General features: G+C 46.7%; 6 protein-coding genes across 6 annotated transcripts; 4 read left to right on the forward strand and 2 right to left on the reverse strand.

Annotated features, from left to right (window-relative positions):
• Positions 1-427: 427 nt before the first annotated feature.
• TREMEDRAFT_73421 (uncharacterized protein) lies at positions 428-5767 on the reverse strand (the record flags this gene model as incomplete). The annotated part of the gene is made up of 4 exons (XM_007003094.1): positions 5631-5767; positions 5498-5547; positions 4854-5444; positions 428-4801 (listed from the first exon to the last, which is right to left on the reverse strand). Exons 1-4 carry the CDS (start codon positions 5677-5679, stop codon positions 428-430), a joined length of 5064 nt encoding a protein of 1687 aa, XP_007003156.1. The 5' UTR covers positions 5680-5767.
• Positions 5768-6075: 308 nt separating this feature from the next.
• TREMEDRAFT_60765 (uncharacterized protein) lies at positions 6076-7169 on the forward strand (the record flags this gene model as incomplete). The annotated part of the gene is made up of 3 exons (XM_007002876.1): positions 6076-6206; positions 6317-6659; positions 7020-7169. The coding sequence occupies 3 exons, from the start codon at positions 6076-6078 to the stop codon at positions 7167-7169; spliced, it is 624 nt and encodes a 207-aa protein (XP_007002938.1).
• A 582-nt stretch (positions 7170-7751) lies between these two features.
• TREMEDRAFT_28267 (uncharacterized protein) lies at positions 7752-11285 on the reverse strand (the record flags this gene model as incomplete). The annotated part of the gene is made up of 10 exons (XM_007002389.1): positions 7752-7874; positions 8416-8470; positions 8518-8623; positions 8900-9042; positions 9357-9447; positions 9777-9882; positions 10025-10146; positions 10443-10637; positions 10704-10849; positions 11155-11285. 10 exons carry the CDS (start codon positions 11283-11285, stop codon positions 7752-7754), a joined length of 1218 nt encoding a protein of 405 aa, XP_007002451.1.
• Positions 11286-12865: 1580 nt separating this feature from the next.
• TREMEDRAFT_14150 (uncharacterized protein) lies at positions 12866-14177 on the forward strand (the record flags this gene model as incomplete). The annotated part of the gene is made up of 2 exons (XM_007002168.1): positions 12866-13814; positions 14053-14177. Coding segments are annotated over 2 exons (1074 nt in total), but the record flags the coding sequence as incomplete, so codon positions are not given.
• Positions 14178-18388: 4211 nt separating this feature from the next.
• On the forward strand, positions 18389-20698 carry TREMEDRAFT_27049 (uncharacterized protein; the record flags this gene model as incomplete). The annotated part of the gene is made up of 2 exons (XM_007002231.1): positions 18389-19412; positions 19455-20698. The coding sequence occupies 2 exons, from the start codon at positions 18389-18391 to the stop codon at positions 20696-20698; spliced, it is 2268 nt and encodes a 755-aa protein (XP_007002293.1).
• A 1377-nt stretch (positions 20699-22075) lies between these two features.
• TREMEDRAFT_60768 (uncharacterized protein) lies at positions 22076-23900 on the forward strand (the record flags this gene model as incomplete). Its single annotated transcript, XM_007002877.1, has 3 exons — positions 22076-22484; positions 22534-23544; positions 23815-23900. The coding sequence occupies 3 exons, from the start codon at positions 22076-22078 to the stop codon at positions 23898-23900; spliced, it is 1506 nt and encodes a 501-aa protein (XP_007002939.1).
• Between the last annotated feature and the right edge of the window lie 3843 nt (positions 23901-27743).

Raw genomic sequence — 27743 nt, forward strand, 5'->3', positions numbered from 1 at the left:
CCGCATACGATTCTGACAAGGCAGAGCGAGTTCTATCATGCTATAAATTACTTCATAGAATATCATCATAGCTCATCTTCATGGATTCTTTTCATAGATTATCATCATAGATGGTATTGGTACTTGTGATTCCCACCAAAACATCACTACATCACCCTGCGGAATGGACAAATTATGAATACGTCTTCCCTCTCTAGATCCACCTCAATTGGATGATGAAAGCCTTCCATACAAACTTGCACACGGATTGAGTCTACACTGACCAGTGATCCAAGATACAGCTGCCTTGGTCGAAAATCCTGGATGAGAAAATTACCAGGTCATCTCCTCGGCTGATTGAAAGATTATATTTGACGCAATGGAGATCGAGTATGTTCGATCCGTCATAGAGGGCGAAGGTGGAGTGGTACATCGATATGTATGAGGTTCAACCCGGTTCAGCACTGTACATTGCTGTTTGTGGAGGAGGAAGAGCATTGAGGAGTTCAGAGAATAATTGGTTTTTCTCAATTTCCTTCACTCTTGTGATATCCGTCATCACACCGTTTCTTTGGATCATGGGTGAATATTGAGATGGGGAGGAGTGTTTAGGTATGTTGATGTGGTTTGTCTCAGAGGGGAGGGAGGTGGGAGGTAGGTGGTTGATGGTTTCGGGAAAATTTTGTTTCATCTCGACTTTGGGATTGGGATTGAGTTCTGGGTTGAAGTTGAGTTCAGGGTGAGGAGGTGAAGATGTGGATGTGGATGTGGATGTGGATGTGGATGTGGGAAGTGATTGGAGAGTGGAAGGGTTGAGGGAGGGTACAGAGTTGGTGGGGGTGGCGGTAGAGTTTGTCGTTGTGATTGGAGATATAGTACTGTTGGGAGATGTAGGTCGGCTGATGTGTCTTGATGTAGCTGAGATTGAAGATGTAGCTGACGTTGAACTTGCTGGAATTGAAGATGTTGGTGATCGACATGTTGGAGGTTGTCGTTGTACGCTGGACGATTGGGTCGATTGATCAGGTGAAGATTGACTCGTTGGATAATCTACAGATTGTAGAGATGAAGATTGTTGAGGTGGCAAGGACTGTAGAGATTGTGGTGCTGATTGAGGACGTACAGGTGGTAAAGATGGACTTTGTCGGAAAGCTGGTAAAGATGTCCCCGACTCGGACATCATACCCATCCTCAGACTCGAATGTTGATTATCCGATTTATCCAACTCATACAGATTTTTTACATTATCCAAATTATCCAACCCTCCAGATATTCCCCAAGAAGAAGAAGAACCTTTCTCCGATTCCTTCGATAACTTCACCGACGACTCTGAATCTTCTTGAGTTGGTTTTTGTTTTCGAGTTTGAGTTTGAAATTGATTATGATTATGATACTGACTTTGATTATGATTATGATCTTGATATCGAGTCTGATTCTGATGTTCATTTCTATCCAAACCCCCCGATTGACCTTTACGCAACCTTATCATCCCCATAAGACTTTGTAATTCTTTCAATACCATCCCTTCTGTCATTCGTCTCTCTTCTTCTTCTTCTTCTTTCTCAACGTCATGATCATCATCTTCCCCTACTATATCTCTCCCAAATTCCTGAGATATATTTCCAATATCTTTTCTTTGTGAATTTATCTTCCCAATTGTCATCTTTGATCTTGACGTTGATGTGGGAAAGCGGGAAGGGGGGTTTGGTATGGAAGGAACGACCTCGAATATTATATCTTCACCAGGAGGAGGAAGTATTTCGATCATTTCGTTTCTCCCTTTTATCTCTTTCATTGCAGTCCCTCCGTTCCTCACCTTGTCAATTTCAGTAACCGTATTTCCGCTTTGTGCTGACGGATCCGTATGGCCAATGTCTGTATTTCTGCTCTGTGGTGAAGGATCCGTATGTCCAATGCCCGTGTTTCTGCTCTGTGGGGTAGGATCCAAGTGGCCGACACCTGTGTTTCTCATCCGTTGTGAAGAATCCGTGTGATCAAAATTTGATACTTCGGAAAATTCTCGTGCTTCCCTCCATGTATCCAGAAAACAAGGTTCAGCTTCATCCCCTTCCCCAACCATTACACCATCTACCAACCCAATCAATTCCCCCACATCCGTCTCTGAGATATTCCCAGTAGAAATGACCAACTGAGACTTTATTCGATCTAAAGATTTCTTACCTTTTTCCCAATCTTTCACCAAAGTACCTAATTGTTTACGGACCGATTTCCATCTTATATTAACCTCTTCAATTCTTTTCCCCATCTCAACCGTTTCCTCGCGCTTTCGGCCTTGTCTTTCCTCTGTCAATCCCTCCACGGACGGTTTCTCGACTTTGTTCGGACGAGAAGTGAGATAGGATTGTTCGTTAGGGACAAGATGATTTTCAGAAGGATGAAATTCGGGGAGACCGAGTTGATACAGATGTTGTTTGATCTCTTCTAAATCTTGCCAAGTCTTTTTCAAACCATTTTGCATTCCCTCCACTTGATTCAATACCAACCCCACTTCATCGTCCCTAGGAGCATAATCTCCAATTGTGTTCCACCTCTTTCCAACATCTTCAGACTTCCCATTCGCCCATCCTTTATTTGTGGAGATGGAAGAGTTCTTCCCAAAGTCACCGTCAACTGCACCGATCCGAGATATTTCCTCTGGAGTTCCATTCGTAGCGTTCCACTTCGCCTTGTGAAACAAATCCCCTTGAACATCTTCCAACGCGATTTGTAACTTCTCTGTCGCGTCGTTCAAGGCATCACGGAGAGTATCTAAGACATCCCTTACCTCTTCCCAATATGCCTCTTCTGCTCCATCAACGTCTCCACCATCTCCACTCGTAAGATCAAGGTCATCTTGGGAGAGGGAAGATCCTTCCCGCTGCGCAGGAGATGTAAAACTCTTTAGATGACCAGGGAATTCTCTCTCCGTTCCAGAATATCCTCCTGAGTTCGACTTGAACCTCAAAGCCAGCAAACAACATGCCATCCGACGTCGTTTCATATGAACTCCTAAGCATCCCGCTTTGAGAGCCGGGACGGTCAATGGAGAGACAGACGGTACGCGGTGAAGTTTCTCTCCTCTAGTCCGTGAAAAACCTGCAGTACCGGTAGAAGGATAAGAAGGTGATGAGGGTGTTGTAGTGAGACCTATCGGATGGTTATCACTAGAAATGGGTAGGCCTAGAGGAGTCGGGAATGCTCGTTCGGGGTGTGTAAGACGACTGGGGTGGGGGAGGCCTGATGAACTTGTCAAATTGGATGGGACAGATTTGTGAGGACTAGAAGGGTGAGACGATATAGAGTAGATTGAACCGGGTCTTGACCCTCTACCAGTCGCAAGACGAGATCTGACTTCTTGGAGTTCTGACGAAAGGTTGTAAGTGCCAGAGATGCTCTGTGACGAATGAGAGGGAGGAGAGTCAGACCGATAGTATGTCAAGTTCTGGAGAGAAAGACGTTTGGTACTACGGGATAATGACGCATTCGAGGTTTCGATGGAAGGTGAATTATCCTGAGAAGTCGGAACACTTCCAAGTCTGATATCGTCCTGCTTCTTCCTTTCCGACAGAAGATGTGACGACTTTTCCGACGTAGCGATTGATGGCGATGGTTGCAGGGGTCGAGGTGTCACCATAGAGTCAGATTTTCTGGAGGATGTATTTTCTCGATAAGGAGACGAAGAAAGAGATAAGGGTCTAATTCGATTCTTGTGATGAATTTGCGGTGGAGAGAGGGAGACAGGTCGTATTCGATGCGTATCTCTCACAACTGATGATGACCATGGAGAATTGAGTTGTGACGTATTGTTGTCTTCCCAGTTTGACTCAAAAGCTTCCACCCCTAAACCCAGACCGACTCTCTCCAAGCCCTGTCGAATTGGATCCGCCGATTGTGAAGTATGCTCGTGAGGGGTTGCGGCAGACGTAGGAAACATCAACCCGGGAGCAGAATTCGGTATAACATCCACATCCTCTTCATCCGCCTCTGTGATCCTTCTTTCATGTTTCGGCCGACGGATAGCTTCTTCCCTTACTATAGCCCATATCTCTCTGTCAAAACTAGATTTTTTCGATAACCTCGGTGTACGGGGAGGTAGACTGGTGAATCTATCGTCGGAGGCCAGGGACAACGCTCGGGTATGGTGTGCTGGAGCGGAATGAGGGAGATGAGGATCAGGTTGATTTGGTGTGGCTGGACTGGGACTTCTCATCGGTCTGTTTGGAAGAGATGTCCCAAGTATAATTCCATTCGGAGCTTCCTTGAGCAGCGGTGGAGATGATTCGTGTTTAGCGAGAGAACTGTTCGTGTTCTGGTCCGAATGCTTGTCGGACTGATCTTCTTGGGAGTACATGAGGGCGAGACGAGTGGATATATCGGTAGGAGGCGTCGAAGTCCCACCAATGGGTTTTCGGGGTGAAGGTACATTCCCCCTGAAGAGAGGAGAGAAAGATGGAACCCCCTCAGGTAATCCATCTATCGAGTCGACACTTGCATCCGGATGCCTGTTTCTTGGGTAAAGAAAACTCCCAACAACGGGAATATCGTACATTTGTCCTAGGACACCCAACTCTTCTTTGTCCACCAAAGATAGTAGAGTGGAAGTAGCAGAAGCCAATGCGTCTGTTAAGTCGTCCAATGTTCTGTAGAGAGTCAGACGAAGTGGTTGATATGTCGACGAAGAAGAATCCGGAGAGAGAGCGAGGAGAACAGTATCGACAATCTGGTCGAATGAGCGGGACGAGTCGAGGAAGGAAGTGAGTGATAAAGTGGTTTTAGACCGAGTAGAAGGTTCAATTGTATCACGGATTTCGGGAGAGGAAGACTGGGTTATCAGTATTTGACATGATTCAAATATAATCTTGAGTGACACTTACTTTAGATCTCCATGGCCAAAAACATACAGCCAGCAGTGTCAAAAGCAATAACAAAACCCCATTCCAGCTCCTGAACAACGATCCTAGCGATCCTACTAAGATCACGCCGGCCAAAGTCACGTCCCATCTCTTCAAGGCCAATTCATACACCTCAACACCACCTTTCGTCAACTCCCTCAGTCTTCCCAGTCGGCTTTTCACGAAGGATTCATCAGGTGGAAGTAGAAAGTCTAGTTCGTCGCCGGAAATATCGGAGTCCGTGCTTTCTTCCACACCTCCACTCAGACCTGGCACGTAATCTTTCTCCAGAATGCCGGAAGAACATATCAAGTATTTGAACCTCTCCGCGAAGATTTCTGGCTCTTTGAATCGACCAACAGTAGGTGAGCCCGCCTGGTTTTGAAGGAAAGAGGATGTCGGTATGGGAGTAAGAGAAGGGATATGTCTCGAAGGGCCAGAGGGTGAGTTCAGATGGGACGAGGAAGTCGACAGAGGAAGATGGGAAAAGGTAGATCTAGATGGACCAGGTATAGAAGGTATTATACCTGTCCAACCTTTTCTCCTGTGTTCATCATGTGTTTTTTCATATGACTAGGTGTTAGTATAAGGTTACCTCCAACTGAATGATGACCAAGTAAACGCACGGGCTCATGGGTGGACAAATCTTGTGCCAGTGTGGACTGTCCTTGAGATTCTGTGAGTCAGCATTATAATTCCCACTAAGACTGTCCCAGAGTAAGAGGAAGGCTGAAAGGTATGAAGTGAAGGTAGACTGACCAGTGAAGAGATCATCCAGTGGATCCGTCTCCGGGTCGGGTTGATTCATCACCTTTCATTCAACGTCCGCTTTGTTTTCTCCACGTCGTTATTTCAGTCACTTCCACAGAGATACACGATGAGATTGTCCTTGATAGTGTCTCACTTGGGTCGTACATAAGTCTGTATTAGCATGATATGTGAGAGAGAAGAAAACCGCGGAGATTGTAGCAAGTCAAAGTTGAAACACGGGGTTGAAAGGGTTTGTTTACGTAATCACATTCCATGTTTCATCTTCTTCCTTGTTTCCCTCCCATCTCAACACCCCACCCAAATGTATATATATACACAACCACCTTACCTTGACCTCATATCTTACTTATATCTATGACCCCACAAAGTAGTCCTCAAGGTATAATTATCCCCCACAACCGTCAATGAAGTTTATGTAGGTAATACGTACAAGATGGAATCCATTAAACCGATATTGAACCCACCTCCACCACCTCCAGTCGATCTCATCCAATCAGCTCTATTCTTGCCTTTGTCCAGTGTGTCAATAAAACATAAAGGCAAGAAAATACGTATGTTAGCGCAGTATGTTGTACCAATTATTACATGTCCCTGCTCTCTCTATACCTGATCTATCTCCGTACCCCTCACTGCTCCTTGTTAAAGTAACATCCACCGTTATAGCTAACAAATAGAATACTAGCTTTTGATCCTTCTACAGCTTTATGTATCCTCACCGTCCCTCCTACTTCTCAATCACGTCAAACCATCCTAGCTGATCTCTCTATCCCTTTGCTCGGTCAAAACCCCTCTGTTAGGGATCTATCAGAGATATCACAATCTTCTTTTTCCTCCTCATACGGTCAACCACCCATGGGAAGTCGGACCGTCGGTTCTCATGTCATCTTTGACAATGAGAAAGAAATAATCAGAAGAGATGGAGATCAGGATGAAAGAGAAAGGTTAAAGATCGAAAAAGGTTCTTGGGTGGATTGTATAGGTTGGTTGGAAGATGATCTTAAAGGTCTTACTAAAAAGGTATGTCACACTCATATATAAGTGTCAACATTTCCCTTCTCTTCTTAATCTTATCATTGGAGAAAGATAAGTTTACAAAACAATATCTCTTTTCCTCATCAATGAAGACTGTGGAGAGATCGGTATATAAAACAATTTCCTACTTCTCAATAAAGAACATGATCTATCATACCATCGATGTTTCATTTAATGAACACAGGGGTTGATCGTGCCATAGAGGATATCAGTGAACATATCAGAAGAAACACGTTGGTTTCTGAAATACAAAACAAACTTGTCATGTAAATATGAAATATCCGAGAAGTTTACAGTCCGAAAATGAAATCGTGAAACTGAAACTGAAACTGAAACTGATATCAGATACTTTCCAAAGATAAGGATTTATTAAAAGGTATCATATTTGAAATCATTCATCTTTCCTCTACTCATCCTCCTTCACAAGAAACGTTATATCGATCTCAATTACCTATCCGGATGAATATAGACTCAGGAGGTTACAACGATATATAGACTCGCTCAAATAGGAGAACAAGTGGGAAGGAGAGATTAGACATTTCAGTCCATAATGGATCCGTAAGAGATGATATTGGCAATCTTTTATCTCTTGGAAAATACTTCATCTTAGTGAATAGTGAACTTGTGAAAGTTGGCCTATGGGACGGATACATAGTAATCTTGAGATGTCGGATGTCGGTTTGATCAAAAATGGTCAATCTGTGGATCAAGGCTTTGAAACTATTGTATTCTTACGATCGATAAAGTGGAGGGTGGTTGGTCATGGGATGAACTTCTTGAATCGCAGTTTTGGTGTTGGCATATTCGCATACACTGAAGGGATATTATGATCTGAGAGTCTGATAAGATATCTCATAGTGAGTTCATACCCATGCAAATGGACAATACGAAAACGATTGATCATTTAGGTATTCATCCGTTGGTCGTTGAGCTCTAGGATAATTACAGTTTTCATCAATCAATCCGTCGCTGTCGTACTAACATCAAACCCGCATTTCAAGCCAATGTACACGCAAATGTCAGAACGAAGGGATATGTAGAAAGAAGGGACAGAAGAGAAAGAAGTGAAGGGAAGTTTCATTCTTCCCCTACTCGTCTAACTCCAACCAACTTCGAACCGATCTTACCAGGTAAAACTATCATCCTGGTATTACGTTTCCAAAATGCTAAGATGATGTTGGCCAATTTGGTCGGGTCGTCCTGTCATCAGCGTCTGTGAATCCACCAGTTCAGACTGTCTCAAATAGCGAGACACAGCATATGGAAATTGGAGATAGAGATGTTTTTAGACTATCGAATAGCGAAACATGGGATGTGGAAATTGGAGATAGAGATGGTTTTAGACTATCGAATAGCGTTAGTAGCGAGACATAGGAAATGGAGGTTGGAGATATAGATGAGTTTGGATTATCTCGAGTAGCAAAGCAAAGCCCAGCATATGGAGATTGGAGATGGAGAGATCATGAGGAATGGGTGGAGTGGTAAATGCCCGTTGCTGGAGTCAAACAGCTTTGAAAGAGAGATCATCGTTATTGAAAAATATGTTCTTCCCTAAGGAACAAGGGGGGGGGGGGGGGGAACAAGAGAGGGAGTGGATGTGAACAAAATGAAAGTGAAGGGAGGAGGGGGGAAGGGGGAAATGTCATGAAAGAGAAAAGGTGATGAATATACATTAAATGGTCTTCATAAGGAAGTATGAACCATTGAAAAAGGAATAAGGGGTGGATGGACACAAACTCACTTCATGTAAATAATGACCAACATCTTGCATTACCTCTAATTGAAATTTACCTTGCCTACAAATCAATCACACATCAAATCAAAAGGTGAAATATACACTTACATTTGTCCTACCATGAGTTCTTTATCTAATCTTTCTTGTCCTGCCAGAACTAACAATCTAGCGCATTTCGAAGTGAGGAATTTAGATGAAAGATTTTCGTACCATCCTTATCATTCAGCACTTGATTTACCTTCTCTCTGTTCACCCTTATTGTTCGCGCATTTTCCTCATGGGGCAAAACAAAGAGTCAACACGTAAGGTCCCCTCCCCTTCTTCCCCCTCCCCAACCCCCACCCTAAGACTAAGATAGGTTTGGAAGAGTAGAGTACTGGTATGTTTGTGGTAGTAGCTGAGGTGGCGAAAGACGAATAAGATGACGATTGGGTGAGACTGGCTCAACAAAGAAGGGATGATGAGATAGGGGAGAGAAGAGAAGACTGACCAGACCAAAATGGTTCAGTCGATATTAGATCCGTACGCCATTTTTGCTTTGTTTCCTGTCCCTCTCCCGGGTTCAAAGGGATGAGATAAGATGGGACTGAGATACGAGCAGAAGTGGAATTTCGGATGGAATTGGATACGAGGCTGAATAGTGAGTCACAAGAATATGTCTCGATTCCTAATCGGATTCTTCAAGATACTTTGTGATCCCGTGCATATGATTTAACATCGGGGAAGATTGCGGTCACGGGTATTGAGCCGAGACCGATGAGTGATTGGGTTTACGAAAGAGGTTGGGAAATGAGTGAGATTCATCTCCGTGCGGGGAGGGGTGGAAGATAAGGAAGGATATTGCATAAAGGTAGAATGAGCGGATGGAATTTTGAGGCAAGTAGGTTTGGACCCGGTTGAGAATATGGATATGGATATGGTTGAATGAAGAAATGGGAGAAACTTACTGCCAATGAATCGCATCGATTACAGAAGGGAATGTTTGAGGTCTTTTACTGAGAATACCTTTCATCAAAGGTAAAGCTTCCACAGCGGTTCCTATTTGTCAGTTTCACCAGGTTCAAGTTAGCTATGGATGAGGAGGATGAAGATATATGAATGATGAGAGATTGGCCTTGGTAACCCTCTTGCTCAGAAATTTATACGAATAAAGTTGATCATACGAGAGCGAGATAGCAAAAACACACTCAATGGTGGGGATGAGACCTGAGGACTTTGGGCAATCGAGGGAAAGGGGAAGAAATGCGAATCTCAAGAGCTTGAGAGTCATACGCTTGACATCACCTGCAGATAGTGTTGTCCATAAAGTAGGAAGGCGAAGGACGATAAGAGGATGAGAAGATTATAAGGAAAGTAAATCGACTCACCCTCTACAACGTCCAATACTATCACTCCTACTACTTTATACCCTTTCTCTTGCAAAATCGGAGCAGAGGCAAGAATAGGTGCAGCACCCATTGAATGACCCATGAGCTGACGTGAGTATGTACTCTCACTTTCAACATAACGACTGAACCATGCGGCAGAGAGTGAGAAACGAACGACACTTATTTACCGCAGAAACAATGGATTTCAGAGATGTGTGAAGAAGAGGAAAAAGTGGAAGGGGACTTACTAGTAAAGATGGGGAGATGATCGGATTGGGAAAAAGATGTTGGATCAAAGATACGAAATCAGATAATAAAGTTGACGTAGAAAGATCATTTTCTTCATCTACGGGGTCGGTCCTCGTTTTGCCTATCATTCAGTGTCTCATTCCGCCCACACCTTCACCATTATACCTGGCGTCCGATGACTATTGGGTTTGAATGTAGTACGGAGAGGAACATCACGCACTGACGGGAGATGCGGGATTAAACAGAATAGACTTTTGGGAATAAGGATCAGCCAGAAGAAAGAAGGCAAGAACAAAACAAAAACAGTCTGGTTGAGGGTACCAATGACATGAACGCAACATAGGGATACATCGAAGGAACACATATCAATCACCTAGTGAATGACGAGAAGCATGAGTTAAGAATGAGAAAACTCACCATGTCCACGACAATCAAAACTCATCACACCTAATTCTCCTCTTCCTCTCTCTTTCACCTCTTTCGCTAACATGGCGAAACTCAATCCACTTGATCCGGCACCATGATGACATATTAAATATGTTCCTTTATTATCTGTATCCCCTTCCGTTACTTGTTCTTCCAATCGCCCTTTACCGGATAAAGGATTTTCCCCTCCAGATCGCCCACCCCTCGATGAATCTGAATTAGAAGCCGTGGCTACTTGTTCAAGAGGAGTACTAGATGTTTCGGGGGTAAGAATAGGAGGTGTGAGATAAACTCTGAATGTCGTTTTTCCCGGTGTGACTTCAAGAGCTTGACTGAAGAAATCTTTAGCTGAGAGAGGGGTAAGGTTTTTATATGATTTTGTCGAGAGGGGTGGGAGACTGGTATATCAGTACTTTCCACTTTGGTCCATGTCAAAGGACAAGAATTACTTCACATTGTGGGATTTGATTTACGACCAGCCATGAATTTTCGAATCTAAGGAGCTATGGCGATGTAACATAGAACAATGTTTGGAGGAAATGTGAGGGGGTTACAGTGAAACCTCAGGTCATGGGGCGTTTTGTCCAGTCATGAAGACAGAGGAGGAGGAGGGGGACAGACGAAGCAGGGAAAGTGGGACGAAAGGAGGAATGAGAGAGAGAATAGTGGAAGGAGAGAAGATGGAGAGATGGAAAAGACATACGCATCATCCAATTCACCTAAATAATCTATCTCTTCATCATCATCATCATCCATAGGTTCTGCCCAAGGTGCTCGAGTAGGTGGTAAATTGGGTAATTTAGCAATGACGGCTTTCCTAAATATATCTGACATCTTGATCTTGTGAATGACTTTGTACAGTACTCGTTCTTTCTTTGTACTGACTTGTGCTCGTGCTGCTGTTGAATGTGAGTCAGTCTGAGGTGTGTTCCTTCTTCCGTCGTTCTGAGGGATGAGGGATGGGAACTTTCAAGGGCTTGATGATTAGCTAAGATCTAGAGAAATGGTTTGGAGGAGTAGAGTAAATGAGGTAGATAAAGGTCGTAGATTGTTAGTTGAACGAAGGGAAAGTATGTACGACATGGAGGAATAGCAGAGTGAGAAAGTAGTGAGCAGTGAGGAGAAAGGAGCCCCACTTTTCATTTTTTGGGTAGGTTTAGTATTAACTTTTCCTTATGAGTATAAGTATAACAGGTAAAATACTTAATGTGCATATCCTCCGACATTATGATATCAAAGGTCAATTAGTAACTTCACGAGTAGAATCCTTATCAACTTAGGGGTGTGATAAGTAATGTCTGTCCAAAGGAACTTGGGGAGAAAATCTGATGAAACCTTTATTTCTCTATGCCTCACTTTCTCTATGCCTCACTACTCTTGTCCAACCTATCCCTGATGGTGCAAGCCGAATAGGCCCGCGAGACCGTTGCTCAGGAAGCGTTATTCGCTTACTCGAACCGTTACTTACTTACCCTCTCAACTCTTTCTCCTCAAAACCTCGCTTCACCCATTCCACCATACACCGTGATAGCTTTCTTGGACCATCCCGAGAAGTTTACTATTTAAAGGTCGGAAATTTCGATTTGGTGGCTTTCCCATTACCGACAACGTTCATTCTGCACGATAGAACGACGACCTACTTCGAACCTTGCCCTCAGCTCAATTGTCTCAATCATACACCTATCATCTCCCCCCCCCGCCCGCACCACACCTCTCAATTGTAACATCCCTCAGATTCGTCCTCTCCAGATCCTCCTATGAAAGAGTCCTTTTCTGTTTGATACGATCTCTCCAGCTGTTGCGACCTACAATCCGAAGAACCGTGAATCCTCACCACCATGCCACCTTCCGACGCCCCTGTGCAAAAGTTCAAACTTGATCCTATGTCATTACTTCTACCACATGAACGAGCTATATATTCGCAACAACAAACGTCCACTGGTGTTCAAGTGGGAGGTACTTCCCATGGACATTCATACAGTACGACCAGTACTTCACACGGACATGAGGTACAAGATCAACATGTTGGATCTTCTACTCAATTCGAGTTAAATTCAGGACAGACTCGACATTTACATCCTGGTCCATATCCTGATCCCGGTCGACATAACATCGGAGACTACTCTCATAGTAATCTTAGCAGCGGTCATACTGGACATCATCATCCTTCCAATCAAACTCTTCCTCTCTCCCCTCCCTCTTCACACATTTCCACTCCACCTCTTTGGGATCATCCTCGTTCATCCTCACATCTTCACCCACATCCTCATGAAAGTCATCACACTCAAACTCAAACTCAAAGTCGTTCTCATACTCATTCCCAATCCCACATCTCTCATTCAACTCCTACTCCCCACTACCCCCCTCATTCCTCACTCAACTCTCCATCCGCCTCCGCATCCCACACTCGGGCAAAATTAGAAGATTGGGAAATAGTCGAAACTCTAGGTACAGGAACTTTCGGTAGAGTTTTACTCGTTCGACAAAGACCATCATATCGACCTACATCATATCATCCAATATTTCCACATTTATATCAATCACATTCCCCTTTATCTCCATCACCTTCTTCAACTCAATCTGCCGATGGACAATTACCACATTTCGCCATGAAAGTTTTACGTAAATCTGAAATTGTAAGATTAAAACAAGTCGAACATATAAATTCAGAACGTTCAATACTTTCTTTAGTCCGACATCCTTTTTTAGTAGAACTTCATTCTACATATCAAGATTCTTTAAACGTTTACATGTTACTTTCTTATATACCCGGTGGAGAATTATTTTCACATTTAAGAAGAGCAGGTAGATTCTCACCAGATGTCACTAGGTTTTATCTAGCAAGTATAATTTTAGCTATTGATTATTTACATACTCGTAATATAATTTATAGAGATTTAAAACCTGAAAATCTTTTATTAGATAGAAAAGGTTATTTACGTATAGCGGATTTCGGTTTCGCTAAGATTATAGAAGATAGAACTTATACACTTTGTGGTACACCTGAATATTTAGCACCTGAAATTGTTTTATCTCAAGGTCATGGTAAAGCTGTCGATTGGTGGGCTTTAGGAATATTAGCTTTTGAAATGTTAGTTGGTTATCCACCTTTTTTCGATGATCATCCTTTAGGAATATACGAAAAGATTTTAAAGAATCAAGTTTTTTTCCCTAATCATGTGGATCCTTGGGGTAGACATTTGATAAAAGGTTTATTGACACAAGATAGGAGTAAAAGGTTAGGTAATTTAAAAGGTGGTGCTGGGGATGTTATGGGACATGCTTGGTTTTCAGGTGTAGATTGGGGTAGTTTGGAAAGGAAAGAGATTTCAGCTCCTATTGTACCTAGGTTGGCTAGTATGGGTGAGTCAATGTCGTCGTACTTAATCTTCATCTCAATCATCTCAAGTACCTACCTCTTATCTTATCTCTTTTCTCATACTCACCCTTATTTTCTAGATGTTGTCATTGATTTTTCTTCATACACGACCACCTTTTTCCTCGTAGTCTCTCTCACCTATCATCCCCGCACTTGAGTCATCTCTGTAATTCCTACTCTACCCTACTATGACTCGATATCTGACTGCTTACTCACCAACAGGCGACTCACAAAACTTTCAACGTTACACACCCCCAGTACCAGAAGAACTACCAGGTATATTCGGAGAACATTACGATCCGACATACGATCCATTCGCTTCTATATTTGCCGACTTTTCATTCCCTTCTTCTCCACCTAATGTGATGGGACATACAGGGATGGGGTCTGTGGAATCTACGTCGATGGGTGGGTTGGGGTCGGTGGGGATGAGACCTTCGGATTCTGCTGGTTCGTTGGGGTCGGGGTATGAGATGAGACCTTCTGATTCCGCTGGTTCGTTGGGGTCGGGGTATGAGATGAGACCTTCGGTCTCCGGTGGATCTGGTGGATCAGGATACGGAATGAAAAGTTCAGAATCTGTTGGATCTTTGAAAGGGTTCAGTTTAGGTTCCAAGGGAGGTTCACCTAGTAAAGGGGAGATGTAGAGGGAATATACATACGTCAGGATTGTTGTAAACTGCCCTTCCCTCTCCCCTCCCCTCTCCTCCTCTCCCCTCCCATCCTCTCTCACGCGTCCACGCCCTCTCTACGTCCTGCCTTCGCTCGACTATGTCCTCTCTGTGGGCTATTGATCTACTATAATAACAGATTAACCCTCGAGATAAAGGAGGGGACAAACCACGTGGGACAAACAACGTGGCGCGCGAGGGGGGTGCGGCGCGAGGGGGGTCCGGGAAGTCGGTGGGTTTGAGTCGAACCGAGTTTTTGATCACTCAAAATCCCCTAAGGAGGGGTCCGACCCCCCCAAAATCGACTTTTTTTTCGTTTTCTCGCGTTTTTTCGCGCTCACCAGTTCCGTGACATGTGAATTGGCTCAGAGACTTCCCTGCCACCTATAGGGGAGAAAATTCGGACATTCCCCGGTCCACCGTGCACTTTTACAACTTTTACGTTCTACGCATCGTCGCTACGCCCTTCGCGGCCCACACTCGGGGACACTTCTCGGACGCCCCGGTCCACCGTGCACCTTTACAACTTTTACGCTCTACGCATCGTCGCTACGCCCTTCGCGGCCCACACTCGGGGACACTTCTCGGACGCCCCGGTCCACCGTGCACCTTTACAACTTTTACGCTCTACGCATCGTCGCTACGCCCTTCGCGGCCCACACTCGGGGATACTTCTCGGACGCCCCGGTCCACCGTGCACCTTTACAACTTTTACGTTCTACGCATCGTCGCTACGCCCTTCGCGGCCCACACTAGGGGACACTTCTCGGACGCCCCGGTCCACCGTGCACCTTTACAACTTTTACGCTCTACGCATCGTCGCTACGCCCTTCGCGGCCCACACTCGGGGATACTTCTCGGACGCCCCGGTCCACCGTGCACCTTTACAACTTTTACGTTCTACGCATCGTCGCTACGCCCTTCGCGGCCCACACTAGGGGACACTTCTCGGACGCCCCGGTCCACCGTGCACCTTTACAACTTTTACGTTCTACGCATTGTCGAAACGCCCTTCGCGGCCCACACTCGGGGATACTTCTCGGACGCCCCGGTCCACCGTGCACTTTTACAACTTTTACGTTCTACGCATCGTCAATACGCCCTTTGCGGCCCACACTCGGGGAAACTTCTTGGACGTCCCGGTCCACAGTGCACCTTTACACCTTTTACGTTTTACGCATCGTTGTTCTGCCGTTTAGAGCTGGCACACTTCCATAAGGGAACTTGCAGCCCCTATTCCTGTAGATTACTGGACCTATTACTCTCTCATATGTGAGCCTGCAGCAACTCATTGTTCAGGCCCAATGCTTATTACACAGATTTAAAGATGGAAGAACCTGACAACACCCAAAATCAAGGCCTCTCACGCAGGCAACTGGCTCAACGCATCCGCAGAAATCGTGAGCGTGGACAACGACAGTCAGAAGAGGTGAGAGAATCAGTACCAGAAGTAGGATCATCACATACATTTCCTGAGACTGCTGGCTTGACCCGAAGGCAGGTAGGGCAGATGGAAAGGCGTAAAAGGGAGCGTGTTACTGAGGTTGAGGAGGAGATTGAAGGAGCCGACAGGGTGATGGGACAATCTTCTCGACACACAGGGCAGCAAGCCCGACGTCGGAGAGAGTTGCAGATAAGAGAGGGCCTTCCACCTCCATCACCGCCCCCTCAAATTCCTCTAGCCAGACAGTTGAATATGACCACTGTCCAACTCCATCAATTGGGACACTGTGATGTGCCCTGTCCTAAATGTGGTGCATTGCACTGGATTGAGGAACGGGCATCAAAAGTGGCGGCAGGAGGGGAGCCATCAACAGTGTCTGCACCCCGGTTCTCATTGTGTTGTGGAAATGGTGCCGTCCAATTGCCGTTGCCGGTTGACCCTCCAATGGAATTACGTGATTTGTTGACAGATCAAACACACCGTCAGTATCCTGTCCAAGTGTGGACAGCTGGCTGACCCATGTAGAAGGTAAGCTGCGGCGTGAGCAGCTCCGAAATTACAACAATTCTCTTGCTTTCACCTCAATGGGTGTTGATAAGCAAGACATGCAAGTTTGGGGACCTCAAGGGATATACACCTTTCGTATTGGCGGACGAGCATACCACCAAATCGGGGCACTACTTCCTGACACCGGAGAACATCCCCGATTTGCTCAAGTCTTCCTGGCGGGTCTATCTGAAGCAGAACAGGCTGCTCAGCGAAACATTCACATCCGAGGGAGAGGTGAAGAGGGTGTTCTGACCCGCCTGGCTCAAATGATAGAAAGGGTGAACCCATACTATGCTGCTTTCAAGACTTTCCGTGACCGTGACAGGGAATCCGAAGAGGACACACCGATTCTGTATCTTACGGTGCTGAATCCTCTGCAAAACGACCCTCGCCGATACAACCAACCTACGTCAGATGAAGTTGCATGTGTATATGTTGCCGATGAAAATGAACCGTCCCCGGGTCGTCACATTCAAGTTTATCTGCGAGGTGGTGGGGTTCGCAACATTAGTGAACTCCACTCAGCATATCTTCCCCTGCACTTCACTCTTATATACCCACACGGAGAGCCGGGATGGCATCCAAGGATCCCTTTGGCTGGGCAACCACTGGGAGATGATGACGAGATTGGTGAGGGGGAAGATATTGAGGATGGAAATGCTGGAGATGGTGGATTGGTAGCTGAAGTAAGACGCTATGGGCGTGGAGGATCTAAGCGAGTGACTCAAGCACAATTTGCAACCTATTATCTCTTCAAACGATCGGGCAGTTTCAATACCGCACTCTTTTGTGGACGACTCTTTCAAGAACTATTGGTGGATCAGTGGGCCCAGACCGAATCAAACCGTCTGCGATGGATCCGAGAGAATCAAACCACTCTCCGAGCTGAGTCTTACAAGGGATTGGTGGATGCAGTTGATGCTGGGATTCCTTTGGTTGATGTAGGCAAAAAGGTGGTGCTCCCCTCAACATTTGCCGGTTCACCGCGTCAGATGCACGCCCTGTACCAGGACGCCATGGCTATTGTCTCACACGTGACAAAGCCTGACCTATTTGTAACGATCACATGCAATCCCACCTGGACGGAGATCACTCAAGAGTTGGAACCAGGACAGACCGCTCAAGACCGCCCTGACTTGGTCTCAAGAGTCTTTGCACTCAAGCTTGACGCCATGCTGCATGAGTTTTTTAAGTTGGGAGTATTGGGAAAGGTACGTCAATAGTATCTGCTAAAGGTGAGATCACTGATGAGAAGGTGGTTGCAAGGATTTGGGTTATTGAGTTTCAGAAACGGGGGCTTCCACACTGTCATCTCCTCATGTGCCTTGCGCCAGATGACAAACCACGCACACCGGCTGATGTTGACAAGATTGTATGTGCTGAACTCCCCTGTGAGGAGACTCAGCCTGTGCTTTTCAAGGTTGTAACATCCTGTATGCTGCATACATGCAGTGATCGATGCCAAGCCCAGATGCGTCGTGATGGCCGATGTTCAAAGAAGTTCCCCTGGGCTTTTCAACCGGAGACAACAATGGAGCAAGATGGTTACCCTGTTTACCGAAGACGAGACAATGGACGGTCATGGACCAAGAACCGTATTACATATACCAATCAGCATGTGGTTCCTTATAATCCGTATTTATCAGCTCGATTCAATGCACACATCAACGTAGAGGTTTGCACTTCAATCAGTGCAGTGAAGTATATGTTCAAGTATGTCTATAAGGGTCATGATCGAGCAAATGTGGCGGTGGTTCCCAATCAAGTGGATCTTGATGAAATCAATCGGTATGTGGATGCGCGCTGGGTTTCAGCATCTGAATGTGAGTCATAGTGAGGATTGTACTGCTGAGCTAACATTGTATCAGCGGTTTGGCGACTGAGCGGTAATCCCATGCATGGACACTTTCCACCCGTTGAACGACTTCAGCTCCATCTTCCAGACGAAGATCAAGTGCAATTTGTGCCTGAAGATGAACGTGCAAATCTACCGGAGGAACTTCAGCGCAACAGCCGGTTATTGGGGTACTTCAAAGCTTGCGAGACCTATTCAGAGTTACTCCGTGACAAGATATATGCCGATGTACCCGAGTTACTCTGTTGGCACGCCAAGGAACGTGCTTGGAAGCCTCGGAAACGTGGAACAGCTATTGGGAGAGTGTATTTTGCCGGTCCTCAGTCTGGGGAGCTCTATTATCTGCGACTTCTGCTCTATCATGTTCCCTGCCCAACATCTTTTGAAAGTCTCCGTACCGTTGATCATACTCTGCATCCGACCTTTCGAGCCGCCTGTGTTGCCCTTGGCCTACTTGATGACGACCGTGATCTGGATGAATGCCTTACCCAAGCTGCAACATATGCCTCAGGATCTCAGCTACGTCGACTATTTGTGATTATTTTGGTGGAAAATCAACCCTCCAGCCCGGCGGACCTGTGGGAGACACACTCAATGGCGTTGAGTGATGATTGTGTTCACCTACTCCGGCAGAAGGGATGGATGGAGAACCCAAGTGTGGAGGAGCGGCTCTCCTATGCGTTACATCTCCTGGGGGGTCTGCTTGAAGAGAGGGGGAAGAGTCTGGCTGGGTGTTATCTTCCTGAACCAACAGTTGTGTTTCCAGAAGACAATGATAGTCGCATTATCAATGAAGAACTGGCTTACAACAGGGGTGAATTGCAACAAACCAGCACTGTCAACATGGCCATTGCCAATCCGGAACAGCAGACAGTTATCAACGACATAGTTCAGGCAACCAGGGCTCGGACATCCGCGTGCTTTTTCCTTGATGGTCCAGGTGGTTGTGGCAAGACATTTGTGGAGAACACGGTAGCAGCGGTTTTGCGAGCGGAAGGTGACATTGTCTTGATGGTTGGATCTTCAGGTATATGTGCAATCCTTCTAAAGGGTGGCCGTACAGGTGAGCCGTTTTGAGTTCATTGAGTGCAGAGTTGACACACAGCCCATTCCCGTTTCAAAATTCCAATCGACATTCATGGCGACTCCCAGTGCAGCATCTCAAAACAGAGTGAACTTGCAAAGTTATTCTTGCGTACCAGGCTGATCATTTGGGATGAGGCACCCATGCAGCATCGACACTGTGCAGAGGCAGTAGAACGCATGCTTCGGGATGTGCGGGGTTCTGAAGAGCCATTTGGAGGGGTGGTAGTGGTATTTGCAGGAGACTTTCGACAATGTTTGCCGGTGGTGCCAAAAGGTAGTCAAGCACAGATCAAGAGCGCATGTTTGACCAGCTCACATCTGTGGCAGAAGGTAAAACGGCTCAAACTTACTATCAACATGCGGCTCCAGAGTGCAGAGATGTCTGATATTGAGAGGGAGGAAGCAGGTGGGTTTGCAGAGTGGCTTCTCAGGGTAGGGGATGGTTTGGTAGATGGGGAACAGTCAGACGCTTTGAGAATACCTCTGGAATTGCGGGTGGAGTCAACAAATGAGTTGCTGCAGCATGTCTATCCCAACCTGGCTCAGAGCTTTCCGACAACAGAAGCTGCTCTTCAGTACTTTGCAGACCGTGCAGTTCTTGCTCCAACCAACGCCGAAGTTGATGAGTTGAACAAGACCCTCCTTGGCCAGCTTAGTGGGGAATCTCGGACGTACCTCAGTGCAGATTGGATCGTGGAGAATGACGGTGCTTCGAACCCGCGTGGTCGACCCTTGAATCAGCAACTCTGGCCAATTGAATATCTCAACTCAATCACAATTGGCGGATTCCCTCTTCACAAGACAATTGTCAAAGTTGGGGGAACAGTTCTTCTACTTCGGAACTTGGATCCAGCTGCAGGTCTTTGCAACGGTACTCGGATCTATGTGACACGTCTTCTACCAAATGTTATTGAGGGGTGCATTCTTGGGGGCGACTTCCATTCGAATAAGTGTTTCATCCCGCGTATCAAACTGGACACAGCAAAATCCTCTAACCTACCTTTCACCTTGCGTCGTAGTCAATTTCCCATACGAGTCGGTCTTGCTCTCACAATTAACAAGGCACAAGGGCAATCTCTCGCAACAGTCGGCTTATGTCTATCAAAACCGGTATTTACCCATGGTCAGCTGTACGTTGGTCTCTCTCGTGCACGCTTCAAGAACGGTCTCAAGGTTTTGCTGGAGGATTCAGAGGAGGGGAGAAGAGGTGAGACGAAGAATATTGTGTATAAGGATGTGCTCTTGGCAGCCAGGGCTGCTTAATATGTAATGTGTATAGGTTTGCAGTTTAGATTAGACTTATAGTGTGTAGTGTATATAGTGTAAGTAGCCTCCCACATGTTGGGAACTGGGGCGGAGGGAATTTAATTGTAGTGTCTGGGTGGTGGGGAACTGGGGCGTATGCTATGCATGAACTTAGAAATTTGACTGCATGGTTCAACTAGGGAACTGGGGCATAGACTAATTCATCTTAACCATCTGCAGTTGCTCCCGTGAATTTCACGGGTTGGAACACTAGTCTATTATAATAACAGATGATGTCGAGACAACTTGGGGGGATAAACCACGTGGCGAGCGGCGAGGGCCGCAGGCGCGAGAAAAGCGAGAGGATAAAGCGAGAGGATAAAGCGAGAGGATAAAGCGAGAGGATAAAGCGAGAGGATAAAGCGAGAGGATAAAGCGAGAGGATACAGCGAGAGGATAAAGCGTGATGATGAACCGTGATGATAAACCGTGATGAGAAAGAGAGAAAGAGTGAAAGAGAGAAGGAGAGAAGAGTAGGAGAAGGAGAAGAAGAAGGAGAGCAGGCTGTCACAACTCCACTAGACTTGCTACCAAGCTAGAGAGAGAACTAGACTTGCTACCAAGCTAGAGAGAGACAAGGGAGAGGTCACGGGTCCGCGGTCCACTAATTCACGGACAGACAGAGAAGGGAAGTAAAGCATACAACAACTTCACTACCTTCAAGCGAGAGAGAGAGAGAGAAGGGAGAGGCTACGGGTTCACGGGTTCACAACTTTGCGGATCCAGCTTGAGAGGCAGGAGACGGGCCTGTCAATTTGACAGGTTGGCACGCTAGTCTACTATAATAACAGATGATGTCGAGACAACTTGGGGGGATAAACCACGTGGCTAGCGGCGACGCCCGCAGAGCGCGGGATGACAGAATTGGGAGAAATCGACTTTTTTTCCGTGTTTTCGTGTTTTTTCGCGCTCACCAGTTCCGTGACATGTTATTTGGCTCAGAGACTTCCCTGCCACCTATAGGGGAGAAGAATTCGGACGTCCCCGGTCCACTGTGCACTTTTACAACTTTTACGTTCTACGCATCGTCGCTACGCCCTTCGCGGCCCACACTTGGGGATACTTCTCGGACGCCCCGGTCCACCGTGCACCTTTACAACTTTTACGCTCTACGCATCGTCGCTACGCCCTTCGCGGCCCACACTTGGGGAGACTCTTGGACACCCCTGTCTACTGTGCTGTGCATCCCATACGGTCTTCTACTACACACTACATTAATCTCTTTGGCTCTCTTCAAACGTGCACCCATAAATTACTACAGACTGTTCACATGTGGGTTTTTCGGTACATACCGCCAATTAGCTGCTGACCACATGCCCTCTTTCAGCTATCATAATGAGTCTCACACGTCGGCAGATTGCACAGCAGGCACGACGTGAGCGGGAACGAGGTCTGAGAGAGCAATCTGAACTGGGAAATGAGGACATACCAGGTCCTTCAAGACGGGAAATTGGACAGCGTTCCAGGCGCGATCAGGAACGAATTGACTCACATTGCCGTGCTCGAAGAGACTACATTGGTGGGACTTCTGTTCATCAGTTGGGCCGTTGTGAGGTCCCATGTCCAAAATGTGCCGCATTGCACTGGCTTGAGGAACGTGCTATCAACATTGCAGCAGGAGGGGAACGCTCATCCTTGGCTAATCCCCTGTTCTCTGGCTGTTGCTCAAATGGGGCGGTGCAGCTCCCACTTCCATTGGACCCTCCACTTGAACTTCGAGATCTCTTAACAGATCAAACACATCGTAAGCTGGCATTATTTAATTCAATGGATGGAACACTGACTGTCATTAGAAGGTAAGCTGCGACGGGAGCAGCTCCGAAATTATAATAATTCTCTTGCTTTCACCTCAATGGGTGTTGACAAGCAAGACATGCAAGTTTGGGGACCTCAAGGGATATACACCTTTCGTATTGGGGGACGAGCATACCACCAGATAGGGGCATTACTTCCTGAAGCTGGCGAACATCCCCGATTTGCTCAAGTCTTCCTGGCGGGTCTGTCTGAAGCAGAACAGGCTGCTCAACGAAACATTCACATCCGAGGGAGAGGTGAAGAGGGTGTTCTGACCCGCCTGGCTCAAATGATAGAGAGGGTGAACCCATACTATGCTGCTTTCAAGACTTTCCGTGACCGTGACAGGGAATCCGAAGAGGACACCCCGATTCTGTATCTTACAGTTCTGAATCCTCTGCAAAATGACCCTCGCAGATATAACCGACCTACATCAGATGAAGTTGCATGTGTATATGTTGCCGATGAAAATGAACCGTCCCCGGGTCATCACATTCAAGTTTATCTGCGAGGCGGTGGGGTTCGCAACATTAGTGAACTCCACTCAGCATATCTTCCCCTGCACTTCACTCTGATATACCCACACGGAGAGCCGGGATGGCATCCAAGAATCCCTTTGGCTGGGCAACCACTGGGAGATGATGACGAGATTGGTGAGGGAGAAGATATTGAGGATGGAAATGCTGGAGATCGTGGATTGGTAGCTGAAGTAAGACGCTATGGGCGTGGAGGATCTAAGCGGGTGACTCAAGCACAATTTGCAACCTATTATCTCTTCAAACGATTGGGCAGTTTCAACACCGCACTCTATTGTGGACGACTCTTTCAAGAACTATTGGTGGATCAGTGGGCTCAGACCGAATCAAACCGTCTACGATGGATCCGAGAGAATCAGACCACTCTCCGAGCTGATTCATATAAGGGATTGGTTGATGCGGTTGATGCTGGGATTCCTTTGGCTGATGTAGGCAAAAAAGTGGTGCTCCCCTCGACATTTGCCGGTTCGCCACGTCAGATGCACGCCCTGTACCAGGACGCCATGGCTATTGTCTCACATGTGACAAAGCCTGACCTATTTGTAACAATCACTTGCAATCCCACTTGGCCGGAGATCACTCAAGAGTTGGAACCAGGACAGACCGCCCAAGACCGCCCTGACTTGGTTTCACGAGTCTTTGCACTCAAGCTTGATGCTATGCTGCATGAGTTTTTCAAACTGGGGGTATTGGGGAAGGTGTGTTCAATTCATTATTTCCTGCTGAGTGTCTACTGATCTGAAGGTGGTTGCAAGGATCTGGGTGATCGAATTTCAAAAACGGGGACTTCCGCATTGTCATCTTCTCATGTGCCTTACACCAGACGATAAGCCTCGCACACCAGCCGATGTTGACAAGATTGTATGCGCTGAACTCCCCTGTGAGGAGACTCAGCCTGTGCTTTTCAAGGTTGTTACGTCCTGTATGCTGCATACCTGCAGTGATCGATGTCAAGCCCAGATGCGACGTGATGGCCGATGTTCAAAAAAGTTCCCCTGGGCTTTTCAACCGGAAACAACAACGGAACAGGATGGATACCCTATTTACCGAAGACGAGATAATGGGCGGTCATGGACCAAGAATCGCATTACATATACCAATCAGCATGTGGTTCCGTATAATCCGTATTTATCAGCCCGATTCAACGCCCATATCAATGTTGAGGTGTGCACTTCAATCAGTGCAGTGAAGTATATGTTCAAATATGTCTACAAGGGTCATGATCGGGCAAATGTGGCGGTGGTTCCTAATCAAGTGGATCTCGATGAAATCAATCGGTATGTGGATGCACGCTGGGTTTCAGCATCCGAATGTGAGTCATAGGGAGGATTGTACTGCTGAGCTAACATTGTATCAGCGGTTTGGCGACTGAGCGGTAATCCCATGCATGGACACTTTCCACCCGTTGAACGACTTCAGCTCCATCTTCCAGACGAAGATCAAGTGCAATTTGTGCCTGAAGACGAACGTGCAAATCTACCAGAGGAACTTCAGCGGAACAGCCGGTTATTGGGGTACTTCAAAGCTTGCGAGACCTATTCAGAGTTACTCCGTGACAAGATATACGCCGATGTACCCGAGTTACTCTGTTGGCACGCCAAGGAACGTGCTTGGAAGCCTCGGAAACGTGGAACAGCTATTGGGAGAGTGTATTTTGCCGGTCCTCAATCTGGGGAGCTCTATTACCTGCGACTTCTGCTCTATCATGTTCCCTGCCCAACATCTTTTGAAAGTCTCCGTACCGTTGATCATACTCTGCATCCGACCTTTCGAGCTGCATGTGTTGCGCTTGGCCTACTTGATGACGACCGTGATCTTGATGAGTGTCTTACTCAAGCCTCAACATATGCCCCAGGATCCCAGTTACGACGTCTGTTTGTGATCATCTTGGTGGAAAATCAACCATCCAGCCCGGCGGACCTGTGGGAGACACACTCAATGGCGTTGAGTGATGATTGTGTTCACATGCTTCGGCAGAAGGGATGGATGGAGAACCCAAGTGTGGAGGAGCGGCTCTCCTACGCGTTACATCTTCTGGGGGGTTTGCTAGAAGAGAGGGGGAAGAGTCTGGCAGGGTGTTATCTGCCTGAACCAACAGTAGTCTTTCCAGAAGACACTGATAGCCGCATTATCAATGAAGAACTGGCTTACGATATGCAAGAATTGCAACAGACCAGCACCCTCAACATGGCAATTGCAAATCCAGAACAGCAGGCAGTCATCAATGGTGTGGTTCAGGCAACGAGAGCCCGCACACCCACGTGCTTTTTCCTTGATGGTCCAGGTGGTTGCGGCAAGACATTTGTGGAGAACACGGTAGCAGCGGTTTTGCGAGGGGAAGGTGACATTGTCTTGATGGTTGGATCTTCAGGTATATGTGCAATCCTTCTAAAGGGTGGTCGTACAGGTGAGCCGTGTCAAATTCATTGAGTGCAGAGTTGACACACAGCCCATTCCCGGTTCAAAATTCCAATCGACATTCATGGCGACTCGCAGTGCAGCATCTCAAAACAGAGTGAACTTGCAAAGCTGTTCTTGCGTACCAGGCTCATCATATGGGACGAGGCGCCCATGCAGCATCGACACTGTGCAGAGGCGGTGGAACGCATGCTTCGGGATGTGCGGGGTTCTGAAGAGCCATTTGGAGGGGTGGTAGTGGTATTTGCAGGAGACTTTCGACAGTGTTTGCCGGTGGTGCCAAAAGGGAGTCAAGCACAGATCAAGAGCGCATGTTTGACCAGCTCACGTCTGTGGCAGAAGGTAAAACGGCTCAAACTTACTATCAACATGCGGCTCCAGAGTGCAGAATTGTCTGATATTGAGAGGGAGGAAGCAAGTGGGTTTGCAGAGTGGCTTCTCAGGGTAGGGGATGGTTTGGTAGATGGGGAACAGTCAGACGCTTTGAGAATACCTCCGGAATTGCGGGTGGAGTCCACAAATGAGTTGCTGCAGCATGTCTATCCCAACCTGGCTCAGAGTTTTCCGACAACAGAAGCTGCTCTTCAGTACTTTGCAGACCGTGCAGTTCTTGCGCCAACCAATGCCGAAGTTGATGAATTAAACAAGACCCTCCTTGGCCAGCTTAGTGGGGAATCTCGGACGTACCTCAGTGCGGATTGGATCGTGGAGAATGACGGTGCTTCAAACCCGCGTGCTCGGCCTTTGAATCAGCAACTCTGGCCCATTGAATATCTCAACTCAATCACAATTGGCGGATTCCCTCTTCACAAGACAATTGTAAAAGTTGGGGGAACAGTTCTTCTACTCCGTAACTTGGACCCAGCTGCGGGTCTTTGCAACGGTACTCGGATCTATGTGACACGTCTTCTACCAAATGTTATTGAGGGGTGCATACTTGGTGGTGACTTCCATTCGAATAAGTGTTTCATCCCGCGTATCAAACTCGACACAGCAAAATCGTCCAACCTACCTTTCACCTTGCGTCGTAGTCAATTTCCCATACGAGTCGGTCTTGCTCTCACAATCAACAAGGCGCAAGGGCAATCTCTTGCAACAGTCGGCTTATGTCTCTCAAAGCCGGTATTTACCCATGGTCAGCTGTATGTTGGTCTCTCTCGCGCACGGTTCAAGAACGGTCTCAAGGTTTTGCTGGAGGATTCAGAGGAGGGGAGAAGGGGTGAGACGAAGAATATTGTGTATAAGGATGTGCTCTTGGCAGCCAGGGCTGCTTAATATGTAATGTGTATAGGTTTGCAGTTTAGATTAGACTTATAGTGTGTAGTGTATATAGTGTAAGTAGCCTCCCGCATGTGGGGAACTGGGGCGGAGAGGGGTGAATTGTAGTCTGGGTGGTGGGGAACTGGGGTGTATGCTATGCATGAACTTGGAGAAATTTGGCATGGTTCAACTAGGGAACTGGGGCATACACTAAATTCATCTTGACCATCTGCAGTTGCTCCCGTGAATTTCACGGGTTGGAACACTAGGGTTATGATATACTAGGGCTGAATGTTGTATATAGTTAGGTAGTAGTAGAAACGATGCCACGTGTGCCACTCGGCTATACCGCTTTCCCTTCCGGTCCTCCCTCCCCCCCCTCTCCTCCTCTACTCCCTATCCTTCCTTATCTCTACTCTATCTCTATCTCTATCATCATTCCCAATCAGTAGTGTCATAGCAACAACGACTACATACACTGTGAGATACACAGTATCTCTCACTTGAGGGGTGAGATAAGATGGGTAAGTCTTGCTCTCCTACTCCCTTCCGTTGTTCCTTCGGTCGTGTAGATGGGTCATTCCTATCGCTCCTTACACTTGATGCACTTCTCTCTCAAAATGCCATCAGCCATCTCCCTTCCACTCACATTAGTCAGTGAGATAATTGGAGTATGACAGATCTGTAGGAGCATCATCCGGCTCAGAGATCATAGAGGGAGTAAGGGAGATTGCGAGGTCGGGTGGCAACTCCTCGTCAGCCCTCGGCTTCCTTTCTATACATGTCCAAATACTTCTCACGAGCTGTCCCTCTTCTTTGGGGTAAGAAATGAGATCATGTGTGTCATGTCCCTCTCTACATCACAGTCAAACCGGAAGGGTACATAAGGTCTTGTCTATGTGCTCAGAGTGGAATCATTAGTGTCACTCCCCTTATCTCCATTGTCACCTCTTCCGTTGTCTAGACATCCCATTCATTCGACCGTATCTTCTTTT

This window comes from Tremella mesenterica, assembly GCF_000271645.1.
Source record: "Tremella mesenterica DSM 1558 unplaced genomic scaffold TREMEscaffold_2, whole genome shotgun sequence".
NCBI classification, from domain to species: Eukaryota; Fungi; Basidiomycota; class Tremellomycetes; order Tremellales; family Tremellaceae; genus Tremella; species Tremella mesenterica.